The sequence below is a fragment of the Amphibalanus amphitrite genome, unplaced genomic scaffold, assembly GCF_019059575.1.
Source record: "Amphibalanus amphitrite isolate SeventyFive unplaced genomic scaffold, NRLGWU_Aamphi_draft 000076F_arrow, whole genome shotgun sequence".
NCBI classification, from domain to species: domain Eukaryota; kingdom Metazoa; phylum Arthropoda; class Thecostraca; order Balanomorpha; family Balanidae; genus Amphibalanus; species Amphibalanus amphitrite.
Genome location: NW_024881572.1, coordinates 608,763 through 631,262, shown reverse-complemented (window position 1 = coordinate 631,262; position 22,500 = coordinate 608,763). Strand labels below are relative to the sequence as shown.

General features: G+C 56.6%; 1 protein-coding gene across 1 annotated transcript; it reads right to left on the bottom strand.

Annotated features, from left to right (window-relative positions):
- Positions 1-428: 428 nt before the first annotated feature.
- LOC122379346 (GTPase-activating protein and VPS9 domain-containing protein 1-like) lies at positions 429-22,373 on the bottom strand. The gene is made up of 19 exons (XM_043361481.1): positions 22,358-22,373; positions 20,994-21,110; positions 20,422-20,598; positions 19,784-19,960; positions 19,380-19,589; positions 18,299-18,981; positions 18,180-18,262; positions 11,096-11,235; positions 10,614-10,791; positions 10,097-10,255; positions 9,673-9,849; positions 9,255-9,373; positions 8,390-8,972; positions 7,907-8,096; positions 7,437-7,569; positions 6,891-7,076; positions 2,276-2,638; positions 1,829-1,993; positions 429-1,228 (listed from the first exon to the last, which is right to left on the bottom strand). Exons 2-19 carry the CDS (start codon positions 21,096-21,098, stop codon positions 767-769), a joined length of 4,290 nt encoding a protein of 1,429 aa, XP_043217416.1. The 5' UTR covers positions 21,099-21,110; positions 22,358-22,373; the 3' UTR covers positions 429-766.
- Positions 22,374-22,500: the final 127 nt, after the last annotated feature.

Sequence of the window (22,500 nt, the reverse complement as noted above, 5' to 3'; positions counted from 1 at the left end):
GACAAAACATTGAGGATCGCCGTCACTAATTTGATGTTTGGCTACCTCCCGCCTCTGCTGTGCATTCAGTTACTTTTAATGCCCAGTTTTGACGAGTTTTTTATACTTGGGACCGACTTTGTTGCCTTATCATCTTAATTGAATGGCTGTCTTGCTGTGAGTTGAGGACAAAGCAGTTCCTATTAAATGAGCACATTCTTCGCCAAGTTACACTGGAAAACTGGGCTTCCCGATATTTTTACGTACTCTCATTTTTAAGTACTGCATTAGTTTAAATTTGGCGTGACCACATGTCCGGAAGTAAAAAAGCACGATTTTCCCCATATATTAGCCACTGGAGATTCGCTTCATTCTTTTCTATTCCACATCCACCCGCCATTTGAAGGATCTCTCTAAACCGTAGGGTAAAATCTAGAAAACAGCCGGGTGGTGCATATTGTGTTACATATATTATTGTTTTTGTTTTAGCATACAAACCGTACACATATAATTTACTGATAATGCGAAAAGCATGATACGCCTCAGCCAACAACGCGTTAGACGCCACCGCAGTGCCTACCGCCGTAACAGCGCTACTGATCACCTGGCGCGGGCCGGCGCCGGTGGGCCGCCCGCTCTGCCCGGGGAGCCGCGCCCGGCCGCCCTCCACCGCCCGCCCTCCGCACTGAGTACACCGCCGCCCGTCACACGTGCCGGCCGGCCGGGCTGCGTTACCGGACACAGGACGGGTCGGCCGCACCTCCCCCGCCCCCGCCTCGGGCCGGCCTCAGTTGTAGTCCATGGTCTTGATGAACTCGACGGCCGAGCAGAACTGGGTCCACCAGTACTGGTCCTCGCCGCTCAGCCGCTCGCCGTAGAAGCTGCCCACGTACTGGATGGTCGAGAGCAGCGAGCTCGGACACGCCTTGATGAGCACGAACACCAGCACGGGGATGAGGTCGTCGGCGGCCGGCACCGAGCGCTCGCTGGCCATGTGCAGCAGGTTCATGATGGCCGCGCAGCAGCGCGTCACGCACGACACCTTGTCGCGCGCCGTCTTGTACGCGTTGAGCGCCACGATCTCGGCCTGGGCGCTGGGCCACGGCTGCTCGTAGTGGTAGACGCTGGGGATCTTGAGGTCCGGGTGGGAGGGGGTGACGACCAGCGCCAGCCGCCGCATGTGCCCGGTCAGCACCTGGTCCCGGCTCACGTCCGCCTCGCCGTTCGGGTACAGCGCCAGAGTGTAGATCTGGGGGAGCGGGCCGCCGGGTCAGGACAACCACTTTGTCTAAAGGGACCGTTCACCCCCCCCCCCCCCATCACCACCACACACACACACTGACACGGTACAGCGCCAACGGATCTGGGGGAGCCGGGGAAGGGTCAGGGGACACCCTATATCACAACACTGCGCCAGCGTGTATATCTGGGGAAGCGGGGAGGATAAAATACAACCACTGCGACGGTACAGCGCCAGAGTATATAATTAACACTAGGGAAACAGGCCGGGTTAAAACACCCGTACTGCACGTTATAGAACCAGCGTGTAGCTCTGGTGGAGAGGATAGAGTTAGAAAACTGCTAGCCCACTGTCGAATAGGAAGGGCTATAACTGATAACAACCCCCACTGTTACGGTACACACACACAGCGCTAGAGCGTAGATCCTAGGCAGGAGAGGCAGCCGCGGAAATCAACTTGGAATTATTAATCAAGCCAGGGACGGTGTTCAGAAGATCAGTTCCCAGTGATTACGGAGCCTGACAGCCAAAAGCGTCACATGCGTTTACGGGGCCGGGCTGGTCTGATTGCTTGTGTGTGGGAGGAGAGGGGGAGGGGGAGTAACTGACCTTGGCCATGACCATCTGTTCGATGGCCTCTCGCGCCAGGAGGAGCTGCTTGTCGTCGGCCACCTGCCAGTCGGGGTCGCGCAGCAGCTCGTCGCCCAGGTGGGTGAGGAAGCGCTCCACCAGGTCCGTCTTCTCGTCAGAGGCGGCCGCCTGCTGGAAACTCGCCTGTAGCGCAGGGTACACACCGGGTCAGCGTTGGTAGGGGGGGGGGGAGGGTGGATTCAGCGCAAGGCACCAGTAACAGTAAGAAGCTTTTATATGAACGGAAACGCGAACGATTATAGTAGTGGACTCCTGGGTTACCATACCAGGACGATTTTGTACAAGGAACCCCGACAAGGCCGCCATGAAATGGGCGGAAAACGAAAACTCCCGTGTTATCAATAAACGAACCTTCACGTTAGCGCTCAATTAACCATTCACTCAGTTACCCTGTGCACCACGAACCTTGAAGCGCTTCAGGGTGTTCTTGTGTCTCTCGAGGAAGAGCAGCACACACTTGTCGACCAGGGCGCGCGTGCAGACGGCCTGGTCTCGGCGCACGTGCTGGGCGGTCAGCTGCAGGTGCGCCAGTGTGTCCAGCAGACCGTTCCGGCAGCGCACCAGGTAGGCCGTGTAGGCACTGCGACCCGCGTAGTCGTCCCGGAGCGAGCGCAGTAGCGCCGCGCGGCCGGCCGCGTCCAGCAGCGACACACACCGGATCGTCTCGTGCAGCTGCGCCATCAGAGCGTGGTCCTGCAGACTGATGTACTCGGAGAGCTGGAGGCGCAGGAAGGCCAGCAGCGCACACTGCTGGTCGCCGGACGCCGCCTGATGGCCACAGTACAGTTGGTCACCCACCTGCCAGTGGTCACTCGCTACTGGTCAACGGCCGCCTGACGGCCAGAGAGCGGTCAGCGTGTTCGTGCGCGGGGGAAGACGATATTCTACAATAATACAGATCGTTCAGTCAGCCGGGCTACGCCCCTAACGTCTGATGGACATCGCGCACCGACAGTCCAGCCAGGAGAGCGGTTCTCAGCCGACTCCGCACCGACCCCAAGCAGCGCCGCCCCCCGGCACGCCGCCGCGGGGCCGCACTCGCGCCGGGGGACGCCGCCAGGCTACGCCGGCCGCACCGGCGACATCAGCCGGACGGGCCGCACCGGCGCCGGCGACAGCTCCGACCGGCAGGAGAAGTGGAAGGGCCAGCCAGGGAGGCATCATCACCCTCATCAGAGATGACGTGCCCTACACAGCGAGACCGTCTCCATACCAACCGACACAACCCGATCCCAACACGTACTGTACGGCAACCACCATCCATGTCCGAGGTACGACCGACACCACCGTCGTCAACCTATACATACCACCGGCAAGAAGGACGCCAGGACAAGGCACACAACAGCAGACCTTTCAGCCAGACTGTCTCCAGACCAACGGACCTACCATCATCGGAGGAGATGTGAACGCGCACAACAGCTGGGACATCCACCAACCAGAAGACGCTGAAGGTCATGCGATCGAGGCGTGGGCGACGGAACGCGGGCTGACCATAGCCAACAGCGGGCAGCACATCCGTGTTAACCCAAGCACAGGTGGTCGGTCGACCCCGGACCTCACCCTCGTCTCTGGCGACCTGGCTGGCGGAGCCGAATGGGAGACTGGACCTGGTCTGGGCTCTGACCACCTCCCGATCTACCTGACGCTGCCAACCATCAATCAACGACCCAAGAGGAAGGGACCGGGCCGTTTCCGGCAACAGAAAGCAGACTGGGAGGCGTTCCGCCGGCATCTGGATACCGAGATCAGCAAGTGGCCAAGCCATGACGCCCCCCTCCACCAAGAGGAAAGCCGACTCACTGGGGCCATCATCACAGCCGCGAAGCGCAGCATCCCGTTCGGGAACGGGGGAGGAGGCAAGCCACCTTTCTGGAACGAGTCGTGCCAAGAAGCGGTCGACCTACGCGAAGGAGCACAGTCCAGAGCCTCCACCCCGGACCACACGGCAGACGACATCATCGCCGCACGCGAAGCCCGACAGAACGCCACCAACACCATCAACAGAGAAAAAACAGCCTACGTCAACAGACAGCTGGAGGAGATGGGAGCTGACACCGACCTCTGGAGAACCATCAAGATCCTCGACGGCCGCGTCCCACCAGCAAAACCGGCCGTCCCCATACAACGACCACCGACAGCCGGCCAGACAGCACCGACCAAGGCGGCGGTGACAGACAGAGAGAAGGCCGACCTCTTCTGCCAGACCTACGCTGCCGTCTCGAGACTGCCCAAACGGAAGCAGGAAGACCATGCCATCAAACTCAGCTCACGCCGCGCCGGGAAGACCTGCGAGTGCGGCGACACCAAGGAAGGGTTCTGCTCCCCCTTCTCCCGCCGCGAGCTACAACACGCCCTCTCCAAGCTGAAGCCCGGAAAGAGCCCCGGCCCGGACATGGTGTCCAACGACATGCTCCGACAACTGAGCCCTACCGGCGAGACGGAGCTGCTCCGGGTCCTAAACCGTAGCTGGACCGAAGGCACGGTCCCCGCCAGCTGGCGCGCCGCAGAGATAGTCGCCATCCCCAAGAAGGGCAAGTCGCCGGCCCTCCCAAGCAGCTACCGGCCAATCAGCCTCCTCAACACCATCAGCAAGCTCGCCGAGAGACTGGTGCAGAACCGGCTCCAACACTGGCTGGAGCGACACAAGAAGCTGAACCCGAACCAGGCCGGCTTCCGCAAGGGACACAGCACGATCGACCAGCTCTTCCGAGTCACCCAATCGATCTTCGACGCCCAACCGAAGCACCATCGCGCCATCCTAGTCTCGCTAGACTTCGCCAAGGCCTACGATCGTGTATGGCGGGACGGCCTGTTCCACAGGATGGAGAAGATGGGCATCCCTGGCTGCGCCACGCGGTGGGTGAAGGCCCTGCTCACGGACAGGCGTGCTCGTGTCAGGTGGAGAAACGCCCGCTCATCACAGCGCGTCTTCCAAGAGGGCCTCCCGCAGGGCAGCGTGATGGCGCCGCTACTGTGGCTGATCTATTGCAATGACCTCGATGAAGACATCAACACCAACACCACCCGCTCTCTCTACGCGGACGATACCGCCCTCCTGGCTACTGGACCTTCGCTGCAGGCGTGCGCCGACCAGCTGCAACCGGATCTGGACCAAGTCGCCCGCTGGCTGGACAAGTGGAAGGTCGAGGCCAGCCCAAGCAAGTGCGTCTTCACCACCTTCTCGCTACACGCCAAGGAGGTCAACGGAAAGGTCGTCCCGACATTGACCTTCAAAGGCGACCAGCTCGCGCACGAGAAGAACCCGACCTTCCTGGGGCTGACCCTGGACAGCCAGCTCACTTTCACCAACCACATCGAGGAAGTGAAGAAGAGGATGGCACAGCGCCGATGCTGTCTGACAGCTCTGGCGGGCAGGTCATACGGCTGTGACCAAGCCACGCTGCGCGCGGCCTACATCGCGTACATCCGCAGCGTGGCCGACTACGGAGCTGCCCTCTACTCCACCCACGCTGCACCCTCCGTGCGGGCCCGGCTCGAGGCAGAGCAGCACAAGTGCGCCAGAGTGATTACTGGCTGCATCCGCCTCACAAACTCGGAGACCCTCATCACCGAGGCCGGCCTGCCACCACTCGCAGTGAGAGGCTGGGAAATAGCAGCAATGGAGCAGGAGCGACTCGCCAGACTGCCGCCAGGAGACCCCGCCAGAGCCCTCACCGAGCGACACGTCCGCCCACGCCTCAAGCACAGGGCTCATGAGGCCTGGCAGCGAGCGCGCACTGAGGCCAGAAGACGCGGCGAACCGCCGCCGGACCCCCCGAGCGAGGACACGGCGCTGCCCTTCAAACCGTGCTTCCGGCGGGTCAGTCAGTGGATGGCCAAGGAGGCGGGTCTAGCGGACCTCCCACGGGAACCGCTGGCCCTGGTCCCGGAACAGCCGCCGTGGACCAACCCAGCAGACGCGGTCACCTTCCGCCTCTCCCTCCCGCGCGCCACCAGAAGAGACGACCCACCCGCCGTGAGGAAAGCTGCCGCCCTCGAGGCCATAGCCATGGTCAACCCGGACTGCACCATCTGGTCCGACGGCTCCGCCAAGTCCGGCACCAGGGACGGAGGCGGCGGTGCGCTGATCCAGCTGCACCGGGAGAACCGCGAAGTGGAGACATTGGTACCGGCGGGCTCGGTCTGCAGCAGCATGCGGGCCGAACTCGCAGCGATGTTGGCGGCGTTCACCTGCCTGCTGGCACAACCGGGGGAGACCAGGAGCCGCATCAACACATGTCTGCTGTGCACCGACTCCCTCTCCGGCCTTCAGCTACTCCAGCGCGGACCGGAGGCCCAGCAGCTGGTCCTCGCCGAGCGCGTCTGGGCCGCGATGGACTCACTGGGGGAACAGAACACGGCCATCATCCTCCAGTGGGTCCCAGGCCATGCCGACATCGCCGGCAACGAGGCGGCAGACAGGCTGGCTAACCGTGCGGCGGCCGAGTGTGCCCAATCGGAGACGCCCATCGATCTGGCCAGCGCCCGAACCGCCATACGGCAGCGCGCCAGGGAAATGCAGGCCACGCGTGCACACCGGCACCCGCACCCCCAGCCCACGCCTGGACTCCAAGACCTCCCGCGCTGGGGGCAAGTGACCGTGTCGCAGCTGCGGACCGGCCACTGCCCCCTGGCACGAGCGACGCTCCACCGCCTGGAGCTCACCCCGGACCCTCTCTGCCGGGAGTGCGGTGCCGAGGACACCGTTCGCCACCTCCTCACCGAGTGCCCAGCATTCGCCACCACGAGACGCCGGCTCTGGGGGGACCCCTGCCATCCCTCGACGAGGTCCTCTCCGGGCCGGCCGGCAAGATAGTAGAATACATTCGGCGGGTGGGGCGGTCCGAGCCGCCGCTCGACCAGCCCCCGTCCGACGCGCCTGCGGGCGCGTCCACGTGACGTGCGACGAAGAAGAAGAAGAGCGGTTCTTCCGGTCACTTTGGGCCCGGACCGCCCCCCGCCGTACTACGCCCCGTCCCGTCCAGCGCCATAGCGCGGCCCATACCGCCCGGCGCCCTACCTGCGGCCTCCAGGGGAAGGTCTGCACGTTGGCGGCGGACAGCACGCGGCGCAGCTTCCTCTTGGCGTCGGAGAACGCGTACGAGGCCTCCACGTTGTTGGGGTCGATGGCGAGCCGCACCAGGTCGGCCGCGGGCTCCTCCTCTGCGCCGGTCTCTGACGGTCCGGCCGGGCCGCCCGGCCGCCGCTGCCGGGGCGGGCACAGCGGTCAGATATACACACACGGCGCCAGAGAGGTGCAGTGAGGCGCCGACAGAATATACAGAAGAGGAGGAACAGCCGTCAGCGACCAGTTATGAACGTTCCGGGAGGTACCAACAGTCAGAGTAAGCGGGGCTGTATTTCTGACAATCACGGCACGGGAAAACAGGGTGCAGACTGCGGGTGGCTGCACCAATACGGGACGAGGAGCTCACCAAGGTGGAGTCAAAACCACACACAAATCCGTTATGTGCGCGCCTGGAAGTGCGCGCCTGGAAGCATGCCGCCTATGGAGCGTGGTTAGGGTTCGGTTACAGGACACTGACGCGCCGCTCACTGCCAGTACCTGCGCGGCGGGGTCGGAGCCCTTGCGCCGGTACTTGGCCAGGATGTCGTCCGACGTCTCAGCGGAGTCGACCGGCGGCGGTGCGGACCGCCGCTCCGTCACCTCCCGTCCGTCACCGGAGCCACGCTCCAGCCTGGCGACACAGCGGGAGTCCGGTCAGACAGCTGGGAGCAGAGAGCGGGACAGACGACGCAGGGACAGGGAACTCACAGGCCGGCAACCTTCCATGAGTGGTACAATCGCCCACACGTCCTGAATAGGACTGGCGAATGCAACTGCACAGAAGCTGGCGACAGCAGCTGCATCAACCAATGAAACTCAACGGAAAACAGCACAACCTCCACTTCGACAGTGTTCAGTAGGTACCTATAGTGTAAAATCGATATAATTACGATCTTATAGTTATATGAACGTATGTTAAAAAGATCAATCGCCCCAGACTGGCAACCAGCTCTGTTTTTTTTACCCACCTCTCAGCGACGAGCTCCCGCGACCCCTTCCGGCGGTTCTTGGCGAATGGCAGTTTGAGACTCTTGAAGAAGCCCCGGCGGGCCTGGTCGTCGGTCGAGCGCCGGTCGCCCCGCTCGGCCGTCTTGTCGAAGCTGATGGACTTTGGTATGGCGCCGGTGGCGGCGGCCGGCCGCGCTGCGGGCTCAGACACTGTAATAGATGGAAGGGGGGGGGGGAGGGGAGGTTAGGGCAGCAGAGCGAGACGCGGGTACCAGGACGGTACCTGGGGGAGACTGGCGTTTATATGCATAAAACGCAGACGATAAATAATTACCGGTAAAACAGCCATTGCCTGTGGCGCTGGGCAACAGAGCTTTCTTGGCTCAAGATACACATGGACCAGACAGTAACGACAACAGAAAGAGACAAAAGAGACACACAGAGGTAGGGTATCCGGCCCACCAGCACTGGGTGAGCTCAGGTGGCAGTCGCTCGGTACGTACCGGTCGACTCGGCGGCGGCTGCGGCCGACTCGGCAGCCGCTCCGGCCGACTCAGCGATCTCGCTGCAGCTGCTGCTCGAGGAGCACGGCTCCACCGCCGGCAGCGGCGGCGGCGCGCCGGCAGACGTCGGACTGCGCGGCGGGCTGGGCGGCGCGGCCGCGGCGGCCGGCGGCGGCGCGGGCAGCGACTGGGCGGCCGGCGCGCGGCCCGCAGACCCCGCCGCCGCCGCCGCCTGCCGCCCGCGCTCCCGCTGCAGGCCGGAGGCGGAGCTGAAGTCGGACGACACCGACTCGCCGGACATCTGGCGACCGCGCTCGGCGCGCGGGGGTCCTCCGCCGGCCGGACCGGCCGCCCCCGCGGCAGCCGCCGCCGCCGCCACGGCCGGCGCGCTGGCCGACGGTTTGAGGGCGGGCGAGCCGGGCGCGGCGGCCGGCTCTGAGCGCGCCGTGTCGTCCGAGCGCGCCACGCTCACCGAGTCGTCGGCGTCCACCTCCGCCAGCCGGTCCCGCTCCGAGTCCGAGGCCAGCACGTCCGTGCTCCAGGCCTCCGAGGCCGTCTCACTGATGTCCACGCCGACCGAGCCCTGCCGCCGACCAGAGCACGGCGACGTCAAAGGAGGGGGCGTCAGCGGATGGACGTTCATATTGTTCAGGCGACTTCAGTTTATGAGCAAGGCACAACACATGCACAGCTAAATAATATCGACTGTATGCTTCTTCCTGCAACAGTTATATCGAACCCATCTGGGGGAGCAAAACCAAGTGCTGGCTGCTGGTCGGAAAGTTATTCATTGATTGTACGGAGGTCCTAAAAACTCCCACTGACCGTACAGAGGTCCCAGTACATGTGCAGTCCCAGTACTGACCGTGCAGAGGTCGAGCAGCTGTCGGGAGGAGAGCGGCGCCTCGGCCTGCTCTACCGTCTCCGTGTCGCTCGCCAGCACGTCCGTGCTCCACGTGTCAGACACCATCGACACCGTCTCGTCTGGGGAGCAGGACACAGTACATACACAGCCGTTAGGTCAGTGAGGCGGTCAGCCGTCAGGTAAGGCCAGCGGGCAGCCGGTAATACAGCAGCGTCAGCCACGGGCCGCACCACCAGCTGGCGGAAAAAAAAACTTGCAAGGATGCCTTTACGCAAAGGGAAAATAACTTAACAGTAACTTCATTAAGTATATATTAATTGGCGATTACTTCCGGTACCAACATGTCGAATTCGACACCTACGATAGAACCACATTCGATTAACAACTACTGCCGTCGAACCAGCGGGTGAACCCGTACCTTCGTTGAGCGGTTTGATGTTGAACTTGCCGAACTTGTCCTCGATGACGGTAGCGGGCGGTTTGGGCGGCGGCGGCGCGGGGGCGGGGGCGGCGCGCGCCCCGGGCCGGCCGCCGCCGCCACCGCCGACGGCTGCGTCCGTCTCGTCGGTGACCTGGGAGGAGGGCGTGTTGCGACCTGCCGTGAGACGGACGGCTGCGTCAGTAGCGGTAGAGTAGATACATGGCCCCACCAGGGCAAGTCGAGCAACCAGAAACAGAAACTTTCAGCGACCGGGAGAGGATCAGAGCCTGTCAGATCAGCTCAGGATTGGTTACGAGAGATGGTAGAGGCAAGATGGTGTCAGGTGAGATCAGGTAATGTTAGGTAAGGACTAAGGTCCGGTGCGATAGAGCGGAGTCTGGTCAGACGGGCCCGAACTCACCAGAGACGTTGGGCGTCTCCCTGCCGGACACGTTGGCCGATATCATGTCGCTCAGGTTGTCCTCCTTGTACTGTTCGGCGTCCTCCAGGCTGGAGTCGTCACTGGCACTCAGCTGACTGGCGCCCTCAGAAATCACCTCCAAAATGTCGGACGTGTTGCCTGTCGGGGAGCGATGGAGTTGCGCGTCAGTACCGCACTGGAGCGGCCAGCCCCGCGTAGTGAAGGAAAGTGGTCAAACCACGCTGCCAGTTGCCACGCGGATCAGAAGAGAACAAACAGCACAGTTCATCATCATCATCACTCCGTTTATTATTCCAATGCACAAACGATCATGAAAAAAACATCTAAGAAAAATCATCTAAGTTCATAATGGAGAGCGCAAAACGTAGTTCCAATGTGTGGATTACGGGTTCTCTGAGCTCCCGCTAACAACACGTACCCCGACCGGTGGGGCATGGCACACACATTGCGGAGCAGCAGAGGGACTCCGACCCCCGGTCCGAGTGCGTCGGCTCACCGATGGATCCCTCCAGCTCCTGGCTGAGGCTGAACCGGGTGCGCTTCTCGGCCGTCTCGGGTACGGCGGCCGAGGCGGAGGTGAGACTCTCCCGATCATCGGGCTCCGAGGGGGCGCCCGAGTCACCGGCGTCCGGCGGCACAGCACCGCCGTCCGACTGCTGGCCGGCCCGCAGCACCTGAAAGGAACAGCGAGAGGTGAGAGGGACTGCAGCTGACCGGCCTGCGACCCGGCCCGCAGCACCTGCACGGCGCGGGACGAGGTGAGGGAGACAGCCGGCCGGATGGCATGGCACCGGGCACAGGGTGACACTATTTGTGACAATTATCGGACATCAAAGTAAGCTCATCTTATACAACAGGCCACAGAGACCGGGCAGCGCTCGAAGCTCTTGGGCTGTGCAAGAGCTGCTCGCTCGGCAGCACCGTCTATTGTCCTTTTGTTCCGCGGTGACCACGCGGAGACAGGCGCCGTCCACTGACCTTTTGTTCAGGGATCATGCCGGGACAGGCGCCGGGGGTGTTGAGCGACACCACTAGCACCTCCAGAGCCGATTCCTCGGAGGGAGCCGGCTGAGCGGCGCCGGCCGTGCCGCCGATACTGCGCGCGCGACGCTGGTGTACTGACGGACACGGACAGACGCGGGTCAGGCACGGACAGGGGGTAATACGAGTGGCATTCCGCGGGAGCATATACAACACCGTATGGAAAGAACGACAGAAATGGGCCATTTAGATATACCGGGTGGCCCAGAAAAAACGTTCCCAACTTTAAATCAATATTTCTCAGAAAGTGATAAAGATACAACATTGAAACTTCAAATGGTCAATGCGGCACACATTTTCAGTAAATGGTGTGATTTTCATGGTGTTCGGTAAATTACTTTTTAAACGGTTCGTGTTTCAAGCATGCCATGTAAAAATTACTTTTTTGCTCCGATGTTTACTCAAAAATGTGAGTGAACGGGTCACTTTCACCCCTCGGCACCACGGCCTAGAGCCATGGCTGCTACTGGCAGCTAGTCTCATTGATGGTTCGGGTCTCAGGATGACACATTCCATCAGGCAACCACGATGGCTCTGTGCCAGTGGCATCGGAAGAAGTTTCCAGTTTTCTAACCATCTTGTGGCTTAAATGCTTTCCTGGCTGACATTCCTGGGAAAAGGTAGCCTTTCAACCAGTTTTCTTTTTTGTCATCTGCTGGCAATGTTGTTTTTCATGAAATGTTATGTGGTCTTCTGGCACAGGAACTAGTCTGTTTTAGTTTGTTTTCCTTATCCGATCGATTTACTGTTTGATCTACTGAAAGGAGGGTAATCAGCAGTAATCCATGCACCGTGCCACAAATCATGATTTGGTGTTAAAACGAATGGCATCCATGAGCACCATTTTGCTGCCGTGCAAAGGCAAAAACGCATAACTAACAATTTTGGCAAAATTTGTTTTTTTATACCATTCGATTCCTCTCTATGAGCTACACATGCTCATATCAATATTAAAATCTATACGTCATTTAATAACTTAATATTTCATATATAAGTTTGGAAAAAGCACACACAACACAATTAGGCAGGCATTCACAGAGGCAAAAACACATAACTTTTACATATCTACTCCCTGCTGGTAATCGTCTGGATTAAATAATCCTCCTTCCAAAACAAAAACGCATATCTGTTGCAGATATGCGTATTGTTGGTCTCCGTGTGCAGTAATGTCTTTGCATTCCAAGACAAAAACGCATATCTGTGCAGATACGCGTTTTTGGCTTGGTAAACAGTGAACGAGCAACGTAGATGTGCGTTTTTGTCGTGGTGGAGCGATTCTCAATTATGTTCATTCGACGAACTTTGCAGATATGCGTTTTTGACCGTTTCTCCTGAGCGGAGGTATCGAAGTGAAACACGTGATTCTTTTTTCGATGAGTGAATCAGCCGTGAAAAGGCTGATTCACTATATTATTATAGAAATTAATTTTATTAATTACTTTTAATTAATAAAAAAACTAATTAAACTAATTAAAAAACTAATTAAATTAATTTTATTAATTATTTACTATATTATTTCTATAATTTTTTATTATAGAAAAGGCTGATTCCAATATTATTTGCGAATGTAAGTTCTTGAATCATTGGATTCCACTATATTATCACAATGAGGACAATGAGATGATCCATTCCATTCAAGTCGGGGGCCCCCTAATCATTAGACCGCCGAAGACCGTGTTAAAATGAGATGAAATAAAGATTGAAAAGACCGGGAGGGCCCATCTCGTTCCCCAGCAGTCTTATATGAGTCCATAAAATGCCTAGTAGCGCAGCCAGGGTGATTGTGGTGAAATTGCAATGGCACTCAAAAGGCCTCAAAGGGCCCACGGATGGCGTGACAGGGTCCTCAGATGGTCTCGAGGGCCATCAGTTAGCGTCAAATGGCCCTCATCTGGTGTCAAAGGGCCCTCAGATGGCCTCAAAGGGCCCTCAATTAGCGTCAAAGGGCCTCATCTGGTGTCAAAGGGCCCTCAGATGGTGTCAAGGGGCCCTCAGATGGCCTGAAAGGGCCCAAGATGACATCAAAGGCCTTTCAAATGGCCTCAAAGGGCCCTCACCAACGTCAAACGGACCTCAGAAGGCCTTCAAGGGCGTCAAAGGGCCCTGAGCTGGCGTCAGAGGGCCCTGAGCTCGCGTCGAATGGCTCTCCGAAGGCCTTAAAGGGTCCTTAGCTGATGTCAGAGGACCCCCAGCTGGTGTCGGAGGGCCCTCAGCTGGCGCCAAATGGCCATCAGAAGGCCTCAAACGGTCCTCAGCTGGCGTCAAGCGGCCCTCAAAAAGCCCCAAGGGGCCCTTAGAAGGCCTCAAGGGGCCCTCAGAAGGCCTAAAAGGGCGTCAAAGGGCCCTGAGCTAGCATCAGAGGGCCCCAGCTGTTGTCAGAGGGATCTGAGCTGGCGTCAAACTTAAAGAGCCCTTAGCTGGCGTCAGAGAGCCCCCAGTTGGTTCAGAGGGTCCTCAATTGGCGTCTAATGGCCATCAAAAGGCCCCAAACGGTCCTCAGCTGACGTCAAGAGGCCCTCAAAAGGCCTCAAAGGCCCCTCGGCTGCTCAAAGGGCCCTTAGAAGGCTTCAAAGGGAACTCAAGATACGTCAAACGGCCCTCAAGAGACCTTAAACGGCTCAAAAGTCAAAAGTCTAAAGGCTTGAAAGGGCCCTCTGCTGGTGGCAAAAGGCTCGCACCTGACGTCAATAACAGCCTCGTCAAAAACGGACCTGAGAGACCTTGCCGGACCCTGGTTATTTGAGGGACTCCTACAGTTACCTAAGAGGCCTCCGTTTACTGAGGGGGCCCTGGTTATTTAAGGGGTCCCTGGTTACTATAGGGCCCCTGGGTACCAGAGGTTCCCCTGGTCACCTGGTGGGCCCCTGATCAATTGAAAACCCCTGGTCATGAGAGGCCCCTGATTACCTGAAGCGTTCCTTCCTGATCACTTGGATTCAGTGGCATAGCCAGGAAGCGAGGGGGTACGTGCCCGTTCTCGGGTTTAGGGTTCCTTCGAACCCGAGGGGCTCTGCAGCGCCAGTTGGTGGCAGAGGGTTCGTGCTAGCCGCGCTTCAACTCGGAAAGACACCACAGGGCTTGTGAGAGCACGTAATTGGCTCCTATGTAGCCACACTTATCTCCATAAAGGCCCAATGCCGGTTTATGAGAGACCTTGCCGACCTCTGATGGCCCTAGTAACGGCCAATGAGGGATCAGCTGCAATGGCTCCACATCCTTCTGTGATAGCCCCACGGCGCATAGCAGTGTTTCTAAAAGCCACCACGACGGCACCTGCGAAGCTCCTCACGCCACCTCCAAGGGACCCACACCAGCGCATCTTAAGGGCCTACATCGGCGGCTCTGAGGGTCCCCACACCGACGCCTCTGAGGGCCACGTACCAGTGACTTTGAGGGCCTCTTACCAGCCTCTGAGTGTCCTTGCCAGCCTGTGAAGGGCCACTTTCCACTTGCAGGCCACTCTGCACGGCCACACACATGCCAATGATGGCCCCACCAGTGTTCTCTAAGCCCTGAGACCCCGCAACGGCGCCTGTGAGGACCAAAACCAACGTATCTGACGGCCTTCCACTGGCACCTCTGAGCGCGCCACACACCGGTGACTCTGAGGACGGTGACTCAGAGGAGCTCGCTCGCTTCTCTCGCTCGTAAAATACTATGTACCTTAGACATTAGTGTATAGTTATTAGGGACACTCCTCGGGCATAAATGATACATTTACTTGCCAATTTTCCACATTTTCTCACGGCAAAGACCGTTTTAAAGAGGCCCGTCTGCCAGTGGGACTAGACCCACCGTGCCCCCTCCCCCCTTCCCATCGAAAGGTCCTGGATACGTCCTTGCCTGGGCTGACCCTGGGCCCCCGGATGACTCGCGGGCCCCTTCAAGAGCGGGTGACCCCTTCTTGGGCGAAATCCTTGGTACGTGTCTGACGTACATCGTACGTAGTCCTTTTGATTTGATTCATCGGTCAAATATTTAATATAAGTTATAAGCTGGATCTCTGGTCTGTGATCTCGCATCGTATCAGATATAATGACATTGCATGTCAATGTGCCTAAATAGGTAAATACGCGAATATGCGTGAAAAAGAGTGCTGCTCCCGCTCCTACACATCCGGACCAAACAGTGACTGGCCCCTGCTTCCAGCCACCCGGGGCCGGTCGGCCGGCCGGCAGTCCGTCGCTGGCCGGGGCTGATTTCTGAGGGACTTGCAAAAACGCTTATTAATTGAACATTTTACCATGTTTTACGTAATGACTTAGATGATTAGGTATGTGTACCGACTCTGAGACTGTGTCCCCTTTGAATAAAACATGCCAGCGTAAAACAAATATTATAAATGTTTTGAAAACTAAGCTGGTGTTTTGCCATGCATTGACAAAAGCTAAAGCTTCAACGCAAATAATTCATCCCTCAATTACTATATTAGCGTGAAATGTTCAGTGCATGATTTCTTTCAGAAAAAAAAAATAGTGGCGCATGTTGCCGTGTAAGCATCAAGTCAATTGGCCCAAAACTTTGCTTATAACAAAAGTGTACCGTGTAAACAACATCCCGCCGCCTGGCGCCTCAGCGGCCGTTATCCTAATATAAGGCCTTGGCTGTTATTAGCCGCCTAAATTAAAGACTGTGCCGGCGCCGAACATTTCCGTCTTTGCAATGCGCTGTAACCGCTGATAATAATCGATTCGCTTCTAAACCCCAATGGAGCCTTGCAAATGTACTTGCAATTTAATGATCAAAGAAATACGAAAATCGGCCGGTAAAATTTTGAGTTACGAGGGTTTACCTATGCACAAAATTGCGGCTGAAACTTTCCGCGTCGGCTGATCCCGCCGTAACCGGAACAGGCGGGGGGCATAGGGGCCATGCCCCCCCCCCCCCTGGAGCCCAAAAGGGCCCCATCGCGGTGTCATAAGTACGGTAAGGGGCACAATAAAAGTAGCGTATAAACTATAAAGGGCCCCTCGGGGCACTCCACTGGGTTCGCGGGGTCTTTCGGGCCTGAGACCTTGCCGCTAGGGCCCTCTGGGCTCTCTTCATTGGTCATAAAAGGGCCCTTCGGGCCTGAGGCTTTGCCACTGGGCCCTTGGGGCCCTCTCCATTGGGTTCGCAGGGGCCCTTCGTAATTTTAAGGTAGTTAATAATACGTATATAAGCAAATAAATGCGTCATGAAATTAAGAAAATGTTGGGCCCCTTCGCTCACATGGCCCCTTTCGGTTTGATTGCCCTCCTCCCCCTGAAGAAAATCCTGGCTACGCTCCTGCCCATAGACGGCTTACATGACCCTCAGACGGCTTACGAGTTTCTCATGGGCTGTAGGGGCCTTTGGCGGTCTGAAGGACCCTCATCCGACCTACGGGGACCTCAAGACCGCCTTCAGAACCGGCTGAACGACTCTATGAAGCTATTCGTGGGCCTATCTAGCAGGCACCCATGGACTGCTTGCCCCTCAGTTCTAACATTTTTTATCATATTTTTTTTTAATTTATTTGGGCCCCCTCCAAAAAATAGTGGATGAAATCCGATGACTTTTTGTTGGATTTTGAGGGGGTTTACCTTGGGCCCCTGAAAGTTTGGCCCCCTGCTGGAGGAAATCCTGGCTACGCCCCTGCCCCCCCCCCCCTGGAAGACTGGAAACGCGCGGATAATGTGAGTTGATATACGCCGAATCGCGATTTCGGCCAAACACGGTCTTGAGAAATAGGTCACAGCTCAAAGGTCATTTGGGTCAAGGTCATCAGATTTTTTCGAGTAGGTGTAAATTTCTAAATTCAAGGGCAAGTAAAGTTTTGCTGCGATCGGTCGCTTTTTGCGCGAGTTATTCTCGAAAAAACCGAGAGGTCCATACTCCATACGACCCCTCCCCCGCTCTACAAGTGCGAGGGTTAAAAGGCCGGCAACCTTTTTACGGAACCAGGCACTTGCGTGAGGATCCACGACAGCGTCACAACATTATGTAAACTACCGCACAAACGTCTTGCCAGCTATGTGAATCTGCATCTCCCGTATTGATCACTGGGTGTGGTCAGTTACGTGTGCATATGTATTTACGGGCATAAGTTTTGTATGCACGAGCCACGAAACAACAAGCGTATCATCCAATATGTTAGTTGTCTAGTTCGATAGGACGATTGTGGCAATTATGCACATCTTACTATACGTCTTTTTTCAAGCTAGCTGGTGGCGTCTGTGTCCAATGGCACGTGCGCATATCTCCCAATACGCGTATTTGCCTATAGTGCTACTGCCTTGTGCCGAGTGGCAAATACGCATATCTACCGTTGTGTGGATTTGCCCAGATACGCGTTTGTTGTTGGCATGGGTCACCCCCGCAAAGAAAATATTGCAATGGCAGAAAAACTTTTATGTAATTATATGAATATTTATTACTTTTGGACTATGATACGCATGTACATAGGTAGAGCGCGTTATTCTGTTTCAAATGATATATACATTGCTGCGCTTCTGGTCAATGGAAGGCCACAATGACCGAAAAACACGAAACTCGCCCCTGTGTAAAATTTTGTGCTGACAGAAAAATGTTAGATATGCGTTTTTGCCTTTGCACGGCAGTTTGGCTCAGTATTTGAATATTTGGCACATAAGTGAGGTGAGACACAAATATTTAAAATAAGAACATACGTGTTGGTTTCATTCACATGCTCTATTTTTCTATTCTTTTTTATAACATAACCCAATCATCACTATCGTTTGACATCGGCAAAATAAGCAAAAACGTCTTGCTTAATTCAACTCAAGATTGCCAGCTTGAAAATGATGGTATAGTGTTATAATTTAGCATACCAATGCGCAAAGAAATGACGCAAACTTGCTGAAAATTTTGTCTCGTTATTAATGCACTCGAATTTGATATATAGGCCTCCAAAGTTCGGAACGTTTTTTCTGGGCCACCCGGTATAATTGCTTAACGCGACAAATTACAGACAAAAACACTCCACAATAGTTACATCGAACAGTGGCTGATGGTAGCCCGCTAGTGCCCAGTGTCCCACCTTTGTCCATGATGCGGTTTCGTCGGCCGCCCTGGGCGCCGGTGCCGTGACCGGCCTGGCCGCCCTGGGGCGCCGTCCCCGGGCTGTGGCCGGCGCCGGCGGCCGGCGGGGGCGGCGGCGGCGGCGGCGGCGGCTCCGGAGACGGCAGGTGCGCCACCAAGCCCTCCAGCAGCTTCTTGTCGGCGGGGTCGGCGGAGCGGGCGGCCAGGCCGCGCACCAGCGTCACCAGGTGGTCCAGGTGCTGGCGCGTCACCAGCACGGCCGAGCGACTCAGGCCGACCAGGTGCGAGCCACGCTCTGGCGGCCCGCCGGCCGGCCCGGCCTCGGCGCCGCCTCCGCCGGCCAGCACCGCCGACACCAGCGCCGGCATGCGAGCCTTGTCGAACCGGTCGTAGAAGGGCCGCAGGCGTGGGTCCACCTGGTCCGCCTGGTCCATGGCCAGCACCTGCAGAATCTGCCCCACCTGGATCAGGTTGTGGCGCGCCGCCGGGCTGACGGGCGCCTCCAGGAGGCCGTACTGCACCGGGTCCACCACGGCCGGGCAGATGAAGAAGGCGAACATGAGGTCCACGCAGATGGCGCTCAGCTGGTCGGGCGAGCAGCGGCCGGCCTCAGCCAGCAGTTCGCGCAGCGTGCGCACCACCCAGGCCAGGCTGGCCGGGAAGCACGCCGCGCTGGCCGTGATCTCCGAGACGAAACTCTCGGTGAGCCGCGCCAGCCGGTCGGCGACGGCCGAGTGGGGCGGACCGTCCCCGGAGACGGGCCGCGCGGCGCGCTCCTCCGCAGACAGGCCCTCGTCCACCTGTCGGTGACGGGGGAGGGGGCGGGCCGCGGGGTGAAGGTCCGAACACAGCTGGGGTAAATATGACACACCCCATCCGTCCACATCCCGCTGGCATCAAACCGGCTAGATGGATGACGGGCGCCTGGCAGCACAAGCACAGGACAATCACGCAACACACTATTGTCACTTCAGCTGAAGCATTCAAAAGCACAAAAACTCATTCAAACTATTTCGCGGCAGTGCCTGACTGAGGACTCTTGAAACTCAACGGAACAAACTCCCCACTTATTGCTGGTCGTCACCGCCCCCGAGACCGTCCGCGTCGACTAAGAGCCCAAAAGTTACCCACCGCCCCCCCCCCCCTAGCCCGGAGTATATCCCACAACAGCGCGCGGCTGGGCAGGGGTGCGTCGCACCTTGTTGGGGTCGATGTCCAGGTACCACTCGTCGTCCATGATGAGCTGCATGGTGGGCTGGTGCAGGGCCGACGTCAGGAACAGCTTGGCCTCGAACAGGCCCTCGCAGAACGCCTTGTAGACGCGGCTGAACACGCAGGAGCCGCGGCGCAGCAGCCGCTGCGGCTCCTCGGAGTTGACCACCTGGGTGACCATCAGCTCCCGCAGCACCTGAGGGTACAGAAGGCCTCAGTCAGCTCCCGGAAACAGCAGGTCACCGAAGCCTCCGAGGGAGCGGCCCCTCAGCTCCCGGTCCCTTTGAGGCGAAGAGCACGGCTCCGTCAGCTCCCGATCTCCTGTGGTGGAAGGCGCGCGCCCACTCGCCTGTACCCGGTTCCGTGTAGTGATGGAGGGCGGCCACTCGCCTGCAGGATGCAGCTGCCGTCCTCCTGCAGGATGCCGTTGCCGAAGACGCCCGAGTAGACGGTGTTGACCAGCTGGGTGACGCGCGCCGGCTCGCTCTGCTCGCAGTGCAGCAGCAGGCGCGCCACCAGCGGCGGCGAGCTGCGCAGCTGCTGCAGCAGCTCAGAGTAGAACGGGTCCTGCGCGCAGCCACAGACCGGTACGTCCGTCAGTGGAGGGAGGGCGGGACGACACGGCACAGCACTTCCAGAAATGACTATACTAAAGCATTGAGGGGGCAGCCGAAATGTGATCACGAACTGGATAAAATCAGCCCCTTCCCTAAAATATTACCGCCGGGCAGCCGAAACGCGATCACGAACTGGATTACATCAGTTCCTTCCCTAAAATATTAGTTACCACCTCCTCTATGCACCAACTTATCAATTATTCCCTGAGGTGAAAACGTTAAACATTCAGCTGAAAAAAAACGAAAGAAGCTTTTGAATATCTCACATCTTCACCGCACATCTGTTGGTTCACTGAAGTACCTAGAACGGTCACTGGTGAAAAGGGACAGTTACTGAGGCTCCTGAGGCCTCCGAGTCCGGGTCGATGCCGGGTCGGCCGGCCGGTGGGAAGCGGCGCGTCGTCGACTTACGATGGGTCCGAGCTGTTTGTAGCTGTCCACGAAGCTGGCCGCCTGCAGCTGGGTGTCTCGGCGGCAGCAGCCGGCCGGTGTACTGTCGCCCCGCGACAGGATCAGGCCCTCCAGGTTCACCTGCTGCTGGCGCGTGATCCACGACAGGTGGTACAGATCCTCGACGGCGCGCATCACCTACAAGGGCCGGGGAGGGGGAGGGGCGGGGGTGAGGGCATGTCAGCGGGTCAGGCACAGAGGAAACACATAGGCCTGGATGGGCAACACTGTCCCAGCCAAACAGCTTCCCATACCCAGTGAGGGTAGCCTAAATAGTGAACATTCAAGTACCAGGCATTTGCCCACATGACTGGAGACTGGACATCATAACTTTTGTGTTTTTAACTTTTTTCAACAGTAACATTGGAAGGACACAAACTTTGAGAGAAGAAGGCAAAAGTAATGTGCATACAATACACAAATGGCAGATGACAAAAATGCAAACAAATACTATACAAAGGGGAAAGGTAATCCCATCCACTTGAAAGAGTTAATTGGTTGCTAGAAACCCCAGCTGCTGCTAACATTCTTACCTTGATGTTTAAATCTTGAATCTGAGCCTTCTCTGACTCCACAAATAACTTTTCCCTTTTCAGACATTGTGACAGGTCTAGCAACTCCTTGTAAGGAGTTGCCATTTTTGATCAAATCTGCAAAGGATATTATTTTGGTGAGTGACTGCCTCATGGTCAGAAGTTTTCACTGTTAGCTGTATATAGCTTCATACCTAATAAGGTGTAATTAGTCACACCCTCTATGGTTACCTATTTAGTAATCTTGAGCTCATGCCTCATGAGGCTACTTCCATTCATGAATTTTTTAGATTTAGCTCCAAGAGGACTGAACCTCAATTGCAGAAGAAATGGATCCCTTCAGTGACTTTTGCCCCTGCTCAGTATATTTACCAGAGTCAGCAATGAATATATAGGCTTGAAATGTTATTTCATAACCTCAACACCTCACTGCAACCTCAACCATTTACCTATTAATTCAATTGCCTTGCCTCCCCCACAAAAATTCCCCTGGCTCAAGCCTCAAACTGATACTTGTGCTGTGCCTGCTGAATCACAAACCAGCCACTTCTATTATAGACTGCAGTGGTTGCCCAGCATACAATGTACAATGCCTCTAAGCTCTGGTGCACATCTTCTAACATAAATTAGTTCTACTCAGCTCTACTCAGCTACCTACCACAAACATGAAAATTTTTGCAGCAATATTTATGTGTCTTGGCCGGTGTGAGTTCTTCTTTGTGCATTAAATCTGGGAAAGCACTTACCTATTCAAAATTACAATTTATGGGGTTATTCTATAAATCTATCAAAATATACCTCAAAGAAATGCTTATTAGATATGTCATAATGTTGGTGCAGAGAACTTTGACCACTCATTTTTGACAACTTTAATGAGTTTAGGGAACCCCTTAAAAAAGACTTTGTCATATACACACCCAGCTTATATCAAAGAACTTAAAGGACCACAGATCATATACACACTTGCTAATCATTCAAAAGCAACTGATTTTAATTTCAACTTTTATCTGAGGGCTTTCATTCATGAGCCCTGTAGAACCATACACAGGCTCCAACCAACCTCCGCCCACCGCGTCCCTACATCATCCTTCAATCACGGCACACAGCAACCCATGAACGACCCGCGCCTATTAACAGCCCTCTGATACAATCCTGTCCATCCTGACACCAAAGCCAAATTGAAAATGAAAAGGGAAATTGAAATTGAGATGGGATCGTATTTTTCAGCTTCTAGCTCTCGAAATAAATTCAGAGGACACAACATCGAGCTGAGCCAGTGTACGATTAGGGCACCACAACTACTTCCAGAAACCTGAACAATAAAAATGAATGAAAAATATTATTTTAACATTCGAAAAACTGACTAATCACGGCCAACTCAAAATCCTGACCAAAATTTCGTCGGGGCCACAATTACTGGACGCCGGTGAAAACAGGGCGCCGGAGGGCATATTAGTCACGTGACATTTGGAAGTTCTCCCCCTCCGTGGCCTTTCCACACGCCAAA